General features: G+C 36.7%; 1 protein-coding gene across 1 annotated transcript; it reads right to left on the bottom strand.

Annotated features, from left to right (window-relative positions):
* Nucleotides 1–509: 509 nt before the first annotated feature.
* Nucleotides 510–3,093, bottom strand: LOC109057362 (mRNA decay activator protein ZFP36L1-like). Its single transcript, XM_042774767.1, has 2 exons — nucleotides 2,933–3,093; nucleotides 510–2,564 (listed from the first exon to the last, which is right to left on the bottom strand). The coding sequence occupies exons 1-2, from the start codon at nucleotides 2,984–2,986 to the stop codon at nucleotides 1,527–1,529; spliced, it is 1,092 nt and encodes a 363-aa protein (XP_042630701.1). The 5' UTR covers nucleotides 2,987–3,093; the 3' UTR covers nucleotides 510–1,526.
* Nucleotides 3,094–11,600: the final 8,507 nt, after the last annotated feature.

Here is an 11,600-nt window from a genome sequence, read left to right on the forward strand (position 1 = left end):
GCTCTGCAATACACTTGCAAATCACTCCACCCTTCTGCCACCGCATTAGCATACAGATGTTGTTAAGAAAAGGAGAGTGGCCTCACAAAGGAGCCCTGATGTGAGAAATGCCCCTGCATTTCATTTACTGCCCAGCCTTGTCTCCATTAAAGGCAGTGAGACCTTTGGCTATTGTCCATGACCGTGTGTGACAGTGGGATGTTTCTTAGCCTTCCATGCACAAATGCTGGAACAATGAGCAAAGCAACACACAAAAGCCTTCATCTGTTCACTTGCCCTTTGTGTGTGTTTTCAGCTTGAATAATTAAAAGAGCTGTCAAGTATGCATTTTTCTTTCTCTCTAGAAGGCAGATGGAAGGAGTAGCATTCAACCGTGTTTGAGTTGTGTGCGCTTCACATGCAGCTTCTTGTAATGAGCAAAGAAGAAGTTTCAGCAGAAGTGCGTAAATATCCACACAGTGACATTCAACAGTACTGTAGAAGAAAAGCAAAGGAAAGAGGCAAATATATATATTTTTTGTTCTCTTCAAACTTTATTTTAAAACAATATATTATAATGAAAACGGGCATTGCCATCCCATGGAATGTAAACAGTTCATTTAAATTATATATGTATAAACAAACATGAAATGAAAGCACAGCACAATATACTGTTTTCACACTTCAAAAAAAAAAATGAAATAAATAAGTTTTAAGTTAACAAAAGGCAAAAGCGTGTCTTGTCACAAGGCAAAAAGTTGAGAAACAACAATAAAACACAGCCTACGAGCATCAGAACTCTCAGTTCTTGTTATTTGCAAATGACAAGTTTCGCCTCTTAAATAGAAACTGAGAGTGCAAAAGACGAAGGCCGTGGTATGACTTGACTTTTTTTCTGGTACATTGTCACTTACACATTCACGTTGGCTTGCATATGAACACTTCTTTGTGGAGATCTCTGACTATTATTATTATTATTACTGAGAAAGGCTGATACAGGACAGTGGAGTGTTTCAATAGCACTTTAAAATGATCCTGAGATTCCAGCTTTGAGACTCTGTGCAGCTAGTCTTCATTAAAGCTAAGAGATTTAGCTCGTGCAAAGCAGACATATCTACATTGTTCCTTTTTTGAAATGCATATAAAACAAAAACAACCAATGCATGTTACAAAAAAGCAATAAATAGGTTTTTAGAAAGGACTATGGTTAAAACTACTCAGTAATACTGTCCATTTAAAAACGCCTTAACTAAAGGCTACAGTATGTTCAGGGAGCGGGTTAGACGTTACACTAGATGTATATACTCTAAGGTTGCTCGGCTTTGGTTAGACTACAGATGGGCGACTTAGGAAGGTTCATCCTGCAGACAAAACACTGCAGAACAATTCCCGAAACACATTAACCTAAAGTGAAGTTCCCACTGCAGCTTCATACTGGTATACAACAGTATACATTGTGTTCATCACATGACATTGGAGCACTTTACGAATCAAGCGCAGAGAATCATCTGCGCAGGCGAGCATGCAATATGCACAGGTAATGGTTTCTAGTCATCTGAGACAGACAGGCGGCTGAAGATGGGCAGTCGGCGGCCCTCGATGCCAGGAGAGTCGCAGCCGCTCAGACTGCTGGAGCTGGTGTAGCCGTCCTGATCAGAGAGAGAGTCCGCGGACGCGCTTCGCTGCAGAGTCGACAGGCAGGTGACCGCGTAGGCCAGGTTCTGCATGCTCTCCGAGTCGCTGATGGCATAGAAGCTCCTGCTGGCACCCAGATCTGCGAAGGGATGGCTGTGCTTCAGGGTCCCCGGCTCGGGGAACAGAGGGGACAGGAGGTCTGGACTCCCGGTGGACGGCGGCGGGGACACCGACGAAGATCTGGAGAAGGCCAGGGCGTCCGGTACGGCATGGAAACCTCTGAGGGTTTGTGGTTGCGAGGAGAAGCCACTGAAGCTGACACTCTGGCGGAGCTGAGGTCGCGCTCGGATGCTCTTTGTGTTCTCTGAAAGCCCGTTCTGCTCGTCTGCGTTGTGTATGAAGTGACACCGAGCGCCGTAGGGGCAGAAGCCGATGGTGTGAAAGGTGCGACACGGCTCGGTCTTGTACTTCGGGTGTCTGTTGAGGCCTCTCAGCTCCAACATCCCGTGAGCGAACTGGCATTTAGCCCCGTATTTGCAGGTGGCGCTTTCCTCGTAGGTGCGGCAGAGCTCTGTCTTGTAGCGGGTGGACATCGGCGCTGTAGAGGTCGTGCCGAGTGCCTTCGGGCAAGTCAGGGAGCTGTTGCTGATGCTGAGACCCGGCGGCGGAGGAAGAGGACTGGCCGTCAGGCCCTCGCAGGCCACATGGCCCTCGATCATGCTCACGGACCGGTCTACTCTGAAGGGGATCTGGCTCAGGGAGGAACGGGGCAGCTGCTGCTGCTTCTCGTGGCTCCAGTGCTGGTTGATGGCCGGCAGAGGCCAAGGGCTGGTGTCATTGCTGTTGAACTTAGAGTTGGGGAGAGTCACGGGACACAGGGAATGTCTGCGCTGGAATCCCACCACACGCTGCTTCTGTGTGGCTTCTGTCAGATCAATACCTCGGAAACTCTGGGAACAGAGAAAGAGAGAGACCTCAGTATACTGTGTGGTGCACTCGTTTCAATGAAGCAAGAAAGCAACTACAGAAAGGCATGTAAAAACACAAAGGGATAGTTCACACAGAAGTATTCTGAAATTTGTGGGATCAAAAACAAAAGGTTATTTGGACCCCATTGGCATGCATTGAATGTACAAAAAAAGACATTCTTAAGAGTCTTTTCTGTGTTCCACAGAAGAAAGTAAGTCACAAGGAATTGGAACAATATTGACTGGGTTTTCATTTTTTGAGTGAACTATTCCTTTAAATTGAGTTTAATCTTGTTTAAGTGCATGAGCAAGTTCCAGAGAGTTTCGAAAAACAAACTTCATATTCTTACCTTGCAGAATTCATCATCCACCTCCGGGAAGGGCGTGAGGAAATTTGATGGCATTTTCAAGATGCCTGGCTGTGATTCTTTATGTGCAGTTAAGGATGTGTTGAACTGATCAACAACGGATGTCAAGCTCTGCTTCTGTTACAACCCCACTGCTGGAATCTCATTTTATAAGCAGAAACTTCTAACCCCGCCCACCTTTTGAAGAGGCGTGTTTTAGTGCCTGGCCCACACACCCTCAAGAATGAGGAAAGTTTGCTTGTGTCCTGTCTAGGATTTCACAAAGAACAATTTAAAACTTTAATACATCTAAGATCATCTCAGATGAGGTGTAAATTAATTTAAAATGGCTAAAGGTGGATCTACCTGAAGAAAGTTTGTTTTAATTCTAACATAGAAAACAAGGTTAACTTAAAAAAAAAAAAAAAAAAAACATTTTATATGTTTATTATAATATATTATAACTTTAAAATGAACAACAATAACTATATAGATATTAATATTATAATATATTATAACTTTAAAATAAACAACAATAACTATACAGATTAAATATATATATATATATATATATATATATGTATATATATATATATATATATATATATATATATATATATATATATATATATATATATATATATATATATTATAAATTTTAATATATCAATACAAATTATAATACAGCTCCTTGTTGCATTATATCACATCTTGAACATTTATGCAAACATTTATAATTGCATGTTTCTCAGAATAGGCTTTGCTTCTCCGTTTAGTAGTGTAAGGTTCAACCTTAAAATGAATATTAGAAAACAGTTATCTCTCCTTTATTTGTGGTATTCAGCTGTAAATGACTCTTACATGAGGCCATTTTCACTACTGTCATTATGTCATTGTCAGAAACCTCATCATACTTGATGGGGAAAATCAAGTGGGCAATTGAAGCCCAAAATCACCTTTAGATGACCGGGAGAGTCCCTGGGAAACCGCTGAGAGGAATGGAAGCGAGGCAGTGTCATAATTCATTACAGAGATCCAAGAGCGCTCAGCTGCATTAAAATTACTGATTAGTCATCTGTTCATAATAGTCCATTATCACCAATTCTGAGACAATGATTTCCAGTAGTATGGTTTAGTACTGCATACTTGAATCAGTTGGGTTTCTTTGGTTTATGTTGAGCAGATTGTTATTAAGATCATGCCATCAGAAGGTTGAAGTACATGGTTTACTCAAACCCATATGACTTTCCTGAAAGTAAATCAAGCTCTTATGAACGACATAAGGTTGAGATCTGTAGTGCATGAACATTTATACTTGCAATTTAGTTATCTAGTGTTATATTGACGTGACATGACATACAGCCAAGTATGGTGACCCATACTCAGAACTGGTGCTGTGCATTCAACCCTTCCAACGTGCACACACACACCGTGCAAAGAAACCACAAGCAGTTCTCACCGCATCAGCTCTTGTGAAACAAGACACTACAAATATTAGCAAAGCTGAGGTCTGGTCAAAAGACTCCACTGTCCCTTTAACACACAATGAAGTCTTATCACACAGTGGAGCGTCAACACCTCATACAATTCAGTGAGAGAAGACCACTATCCCTGAGAGCACTTGTTCTTTTGTGACTGATAAAGACTGGAGAAGTTAAATTTGGGCAGGGAGATGCACAACCGAAAGCCACGGTTTTATTTGTTTGCGACAGAGTGCAAGTAAGCCAGACATAGAAGTAGTGTGAAAACACTACTACAAGTGGGATGGACTTTGAAACTACTGTTTTAAATCCCATGCACTAATGCAATACATTTTCTTGTGTCTTTTATTCTAAACTCAAACTGATTTAATTGCTGGTATTGTGCCCAGCAGAGCTGAATAATTTATTTTGAAACTCGAAAGGTCGAAAGGCAAAAAAGAGAAGATGGAGGAGATTGCTGAAATATATTTTAAGTTTCTTTGTGGATATATGTTGTTATGTAGTTTATTTGTTTGTTGAGAAGCTTTTATTTTTAGTTTTATTGTTGATTAAAGTTGTTCTGCTTCATATTTTTTGTGGACACCGTGATACATTTTTTTTTTCAGGATTCTTTGATTAATAGAAAGTTCAAAAGAACAGCATTTATTTTAAATATTTATATTTTTGTAACAATGTTAGAATGCAACATTGTAAGTATTAGAATGATTTCTGAAGGATCATGTGACACTGAATACTGAAGGCTTATATTTGGCTCATATTTTATTTCCTTTTAATTAGTTGTGATCATATAGCTATTAACGAAAAAATCTGAAGCCATGCCAGACAGAAGAGTGAAATCTGCTCAGTTTTTTTCTCCTTGGCAAGAAGAAATGTGCAAGTCACTGGGCTACTTATAGACGCCTTACATAACGCAGAAAAACAAGTGGGTTATCGCCACCCAGCCTCCAGCCGTTTAGGAGGTTAAACTGTAGCTGTGAGGTTTTGACCAGCTCTCTGCTGGCTCTCAGACTGTTTGATATGGAATGCTGCTTCTCTGAGCCCCATTAACGCTAAATGTTTCTGAGAACAGACGCACAAAGTCATCGTGATAATTGTCTGTGGATGAGAACAGATAATGGCCCTCTCAGAAAAAACATGTTTTAGGAGCCGCATCTTGTAAACATGTCCACTGAGCTCCTCAGAAACCATTAAAGGATCATTTAGAAATTCAGCAACTATAAGATGCGGGCTATTTGTCACACTTTTTACTCCAGTGAATATTTATCAAGGTGGGATTATTTTGAAGTCAGCTTCTGTATAAAGCATAAAGTTTATGGGTAAGTCGTCACAATATAATCAGTCATGGGGCTCTTAGAAAAACGTGAATAATACGGCATGTAACTCTCAGGAGTTATGAAACTAATATCCTTTGTGAAATAGAAATGTGCTTGAATGAGCACTTGTAGCATACTTCAAATCTTAAAAGTAGCTTTCTTTTTAATATAGTATCAATGAAATAAAAGGCCACTTAAGTGACAGAGAGACATTTCATGACTGTTTCTTAACACACTTAAGTAGACTTTTAAAAAATGCAGTTTTACTTTAATGTGCATTTTAAATAATTGTTTTATAATTTAAAAAAATAAAAATATGTTGTCATGCTTTTAAGAAGTGCACTTATTTTAATGTTGCAATTTGAATGCAATTGTATCTATAGATGCTCATGTAAGTGTTAATAACATGCAAATAAGTGTCTGAAAACATTACATTCGGTTTGCACCTAAGTATATTCTTTTAAAGTGTATTGTGTCCATAATAAGAAGAGTATTTTCACAAAGGACTAATAACACACATCTTGTGACAACTTGCCCCAGTCTCCACAGTAGCAACTGCTATTTAAAATTCACACTCATCACTTCATAATGCTGAATATGCAAAACAGCTTGCATCTCGAAGTTTATCATACATATTTGAATGTCCAAACGCGTTAAAATATTTGATTAATTTTTTATTTTTGATTGTTGATTGATGTTTGATGAGCTGGAATCTCTTTGATCGATATTCTGATGTACAGATAACTGGTTTCAATACGTTTTTCTGTCAGCCAACACGTGTTCGCATCAGACGGGAAGTTTCCTTCCCACTCAAACTATCATCTGGGCTTTACAGCCGCTCTGACTTCGCCCCCTCTGGAAATGCACCGACCTGCTTTGTGTTTTCTCCACAAGGGCCTTTTTGTTGCAGGGCTCCATATGCCAGACAAGGGACTCAAAGACTTGTAGCCCTAGCTCTGGCTGTAAACACGTCTGGCCTGGAGTGGGGGAAGGAAGGTTATGAGGGAGTGGACGCTTTCTTGCAGTGCTGCAGTGGTGTGAATGGGGTGTGGGTCTGTTGTAGGTCCAAATGTTGCTGAATCAATATGAGAAGCAGAGGGTCTATAGAAGAGCCCTGTGTAAGTGTGTACGTCCTCTGTCCCGGACAGGGTCCACAGAGCAGTTCCCACACACACACACACACATACACACTGACCACAGGGACATACAACACCCTTTGTAAAGTGGAAAGACTGGGAGCAGATTGAATGAACAGTTCCCTACTAAGAAAGACAGAGCAGCAGAGTCTCGCTGTATATAGACTCAGATACGATGATAAGTGTCTATTTTTAGGGATGGATTGATATTACATTTTTAAATATTCATGAGAAATATAATAACATTCTCATAGCAATTATATATACATTTGGCACATATTCTGTGTTACGAAGAGATTTTCCATACTGATTTTATTTTTTATTTTTATTTATTTAATACAGGTATTTTACTCTTATATATAAAGAATAAATTATCTATAATACATTTTACACACATGCACACAAACATGTATATGTATGTTACAATATTAAAATTCAAAGCTATTTTGTGTAAATTCAAATAATTAAATATTACTATTAATGCATTATTATAATCAAAAAATTACTAAATTATTACTAAAATCCAATATTACTAAAATATACAACATACTTTCTCTAAAGGTTATATATCATTTATTATTTCTTATTTAATTATAGTATTATGTATCTAATCATATATATATATATATATATATATATATATATATAGGATATATATATATATATATATATATATATATATATATATGGTATATGTATATATATGATAGATATATAATATATATATATATATATATATATATATATATATATGTATATATATATATATATATATATATTATATATATATATATATATATATATATATATATATATATATGTATATATATATATATGTATATATATATATATATATATATATATATATTATATTATATATATATATATATATATATATATATATATATATATTATATATATATTATATATATATATATATATATGATAGATACATAATACTATAATTAAATAAGAAATAATAAATGATATATAACCTTTAGAGAAAGTATGTTGTATATTTTAGTAATATTGGATTTTAGTAATAATTTAGTAATTTTTTGATTATAATAATGCATTAATAGTAATATTTAATTATTTGAATTTACACAAAATAGCTTTGAATTTTAATGTAATGTAGATTTACTAAAAATTGCATTTAATAGATTTACTAAATTATTAGTGTTTTATTTTCAGGATTACCTTTACGTGAATGCTAGATGACGGCGATGGTAATCTATATGGAAAAATAATAAAACAATAATTTATTAATATTGGCTGTTAACTGATATGGTACAAATACATTGTGCATCCCTACTAAAATTTAATATTAAAGATTAAATATTGGTGTCATTATATATTACATTACACAATATCTATTGTATTAAGCACTATAAAAATAAATGGTGACTTGCCTTGAAAATATGGCTAAAGAGCTAATAAATATAAAACCATTAACTCTTGCAAAAATAAACACTCTTGTAAAATATTTCAGAATATCTCAGAGGTTCACTGTGTTTCAAAATCAGTTTGAGAAGTCCTCCAACAGACTCAGTATTCATCACCCGAATAATAAAGTGGGTTTCTTGCTCGTCCCATTAGAAAGTGATTGTAATCCCGCCGAATAAAAGGCATCCCGAGCCATCTGGGCTTTGACAGGATCCACACATATGTAAATGTGTGTGTGTGGTTGCAAGCACTGATGGCTCTTCTTAACACACATTTCCTGAGCTTCTTCTTACCTGCCCATTCACACCCTCTTTATTTCTCGAAGCGCATGCATTTCCATGTGTGAAGTGACTTGAATGGCTGTGAATGCTTTAGTGTTTACCGAGATGCTGCTCATTGTTGTGCTGCTGTTTTGGGACAGTGGTTTGGGAGGGGAATCGGCATGCCCTCGCTAACTCGTCTAAACTGTAACTTTTAGCAGCATTGGTGAGGGATTTGAACTAATGTTAATGATAGAAACAAACAGTAGCATGGCTCTAAATCATACGACTTCATGATTAATGGTGTCATATTTTAAGATGCATTTTTTGGTATTTTATTAGGTGTTGGAACCTATGGGTATCAAAAAAAAAAAAACAAAAAAAAAAAAATTCCGATTTTTTCTTCTTCTCAGAATTGCATAAAATAAACTTGTGAATCAGATGTTTTTCTCAGAGTTGCGAGTTATAAATGCAATTGTGAGATAAAAGTCAGAACTGCAAGTTTATATCCCGCAATTTTGATAAAAAAAAAAAATATGTAAACTTGCAATTGCAAGAAAATAGCCTTATTTTCTTTTATAACTCACAATTGCATGTTTACATCTCACACTTCTGAGAAAAAAGTGGGGAAAAAGAGCCACAGTCGTGGCCTAATGGTTAGAGAGCCGGGCTTGTAACCAAAAGGTCACAGGTTTGAGTTTTGATACCCTCCAGGGATTGTAGTGAATGTACAGCGCTCTCAAGGCAAGGCAACCGCTGCTTACTGCTCCAGGTGTGTGTGTGTGTGTGTGTGTGTGTGTGTGTGTGTGTGTGTGTGTGTGTGTGTGTTTGTTCACTATTTACTGCTGTGTCTGTGCACTTGCAGAGCACAAATTCCAAATATGGGACACCATACTTATCCACACGTCACATCACTTTCAAAATGGTATTTATAGATTTAATTTCTTACTAAATTACAATATTTGAAAGCTGAGACTTTTTTTCATGCAACAGTCTCGTCTGTTGGTGCTCTGCGATATATTTGTCAAAATTGTGAGACAAAAAGTTGCAATTTACCCTGTTTTATTTTTTATTCAGAGTTGGAAATGGGCTTCCATAGGAACTACACATATTGTTTTCAGAAATTAATGTATTTACAGTGCTTAAGGTTTGTTTATATATATATATATATATATATATTCAGTTTAAGGTGCAATGCAATTTCAACTCACTCAACATGGTTCTACTGACGTTAAGTCTGTCACTAAACAGCACAGGAATGGTTGATGCAGCGGTTGCTATGGGAGAAAGCTGCAGCTGGTCAGGATGGTCTTGTTGACCAGTGAAAAGGTGGACTTATTACGCTGGACAGAGTCCAGACAAAAGCTCCAGCAAACCCCTTTTCATCCTTCCTCTGCTCTCAGCGCATTATCCCCTCTTCTCCTTTGTTTTCAGCCGCCTGTAACCCACTGATGCCCAAAATCCTTGCATGGATGTTGAGAGAGATGTTGGGAAGCATGCAGAAATCTCTTGGGATTTCCTACATGTTTAGTGTCTTCACACTGACATACACTAAAAGACTTTATGGACCTACAATTAAAAGGATGGCTGGCAGTATAATGGTATGTCTAAAACAGACTGTGCAAATACCAGCAGTGATCTCAAATTAATCAAACTTGTTGATCTGTGTTCCTTGGACTTCAGTTATTTTATTTTTTATTTTTTTATTTAAGTTTTTATAACTCTGAATGCATTTTGTTGATCAAAGCATTTTGTTTATTTTATTTTTTTTATTGTGCATGGTTTGTCAAAACACGGGCACTTATGCATGGAAAGTTGTAATAGACTAACTATTGCACAAAAGTACACTTTTTACAAATGTTTAATGTGCATTCATTTCTGGGAATCATCAAATGTGTTAACCATACTCCATTCATGAATCCCTTATATATCATGTGAAATAAATAAATAAATAAATAAATAAATAAATAAATAAAAGTAAATTAATAATAATAATAATAATAATAATAAATTCTGAGCCAATTAATTTCAGAAAATTTTATGCAAAAGCTGTGCTTTTTATCACAGAATGAATGAATGAATGAATGAATGAATGAATGAATGAATGAATGAATGAATGAATGAATTTAGTTAAGTCTAAGTTAACCTGCAACTAGTTAACTATACTTAAATTATCATGTTCCCTCTTAGGCGATAGATGATAGATAGATAGATAGATAGATAGATAGATAGATAGATAGATAGATAGATAGATAGATAGATAGATAGATAGATAGATAGATAGATAGATAGATAGATAGATAGATAGATAGATGAAACCCACTCTGTGGACACTGAGGCAGTTGTGCTGATGTGATGAAATGAGGACGATCTTAATAATACGTGCTTTCCAGCAGAAAGATTTAGTGAAGCACTTCTCCGTTCAGATGAGCTGGCATGCAGACACACAGCCATCCGGTGAGATGAACACAATGACCTCAAGACCAAAACTAGACTCCCAGAAGCCAGATCTTGTTTTATGTCTCTGGCCATCTGCTGCACAAGAGGAGCAGTGTAGTGAGGTGTCATCTGTAACACAAACACACACACACACACACACACACTCGCTGCATGTGTCTGTTGGCGGGTCTCTCTGGTGAGGTGTTTTGTTGTGCTGTTAAAGACAGTCCTGAAAGCTGGTACAGTGTTATTTTAAGGATAGAGTGGGGTGTGAATTTGGATGTGTGTGTGTGTGTGTGTGTGTGTGTGTGTGTTTCTTTGTGCCTTATGCTTGGTTCAGGGATCAGTCGCAGGATGTTCTTGAGTGGCCGGTTCATTCTCCAGATTTAAATCTTTTTGAAAATATTTGGTGGGATTTAAAGAAAGCAGTGGCAGCATGAAACCCAAAGATTATCAGTGATCTGGAAGCTTTTTCAAGTGAGGAATGGGTCACTTTTTGTGGCTGATTATTTAATCGGCTGCATGGTTGAATTACAGTGTTGTAATGGAACATTTTGACCTTTTTATTAGAATGAGTAATGCCTGCACAAGCATGA

Source organism: Cyprinus carpio, chromosome A18, assembly GCF_018340385.1.
Source record: "Cyprinus carpio isolate SPL01 chromosome A18, ASM1834038v1, whole genome shotgun sequence".
Taxonomy (NCBI): domain Eukaryota; kingdom Metazoa; phylum Chordata; class Actinopteri; order Cypriniformes; family Cyprinidae; genus Cyprinus; species Cyprinus carpio.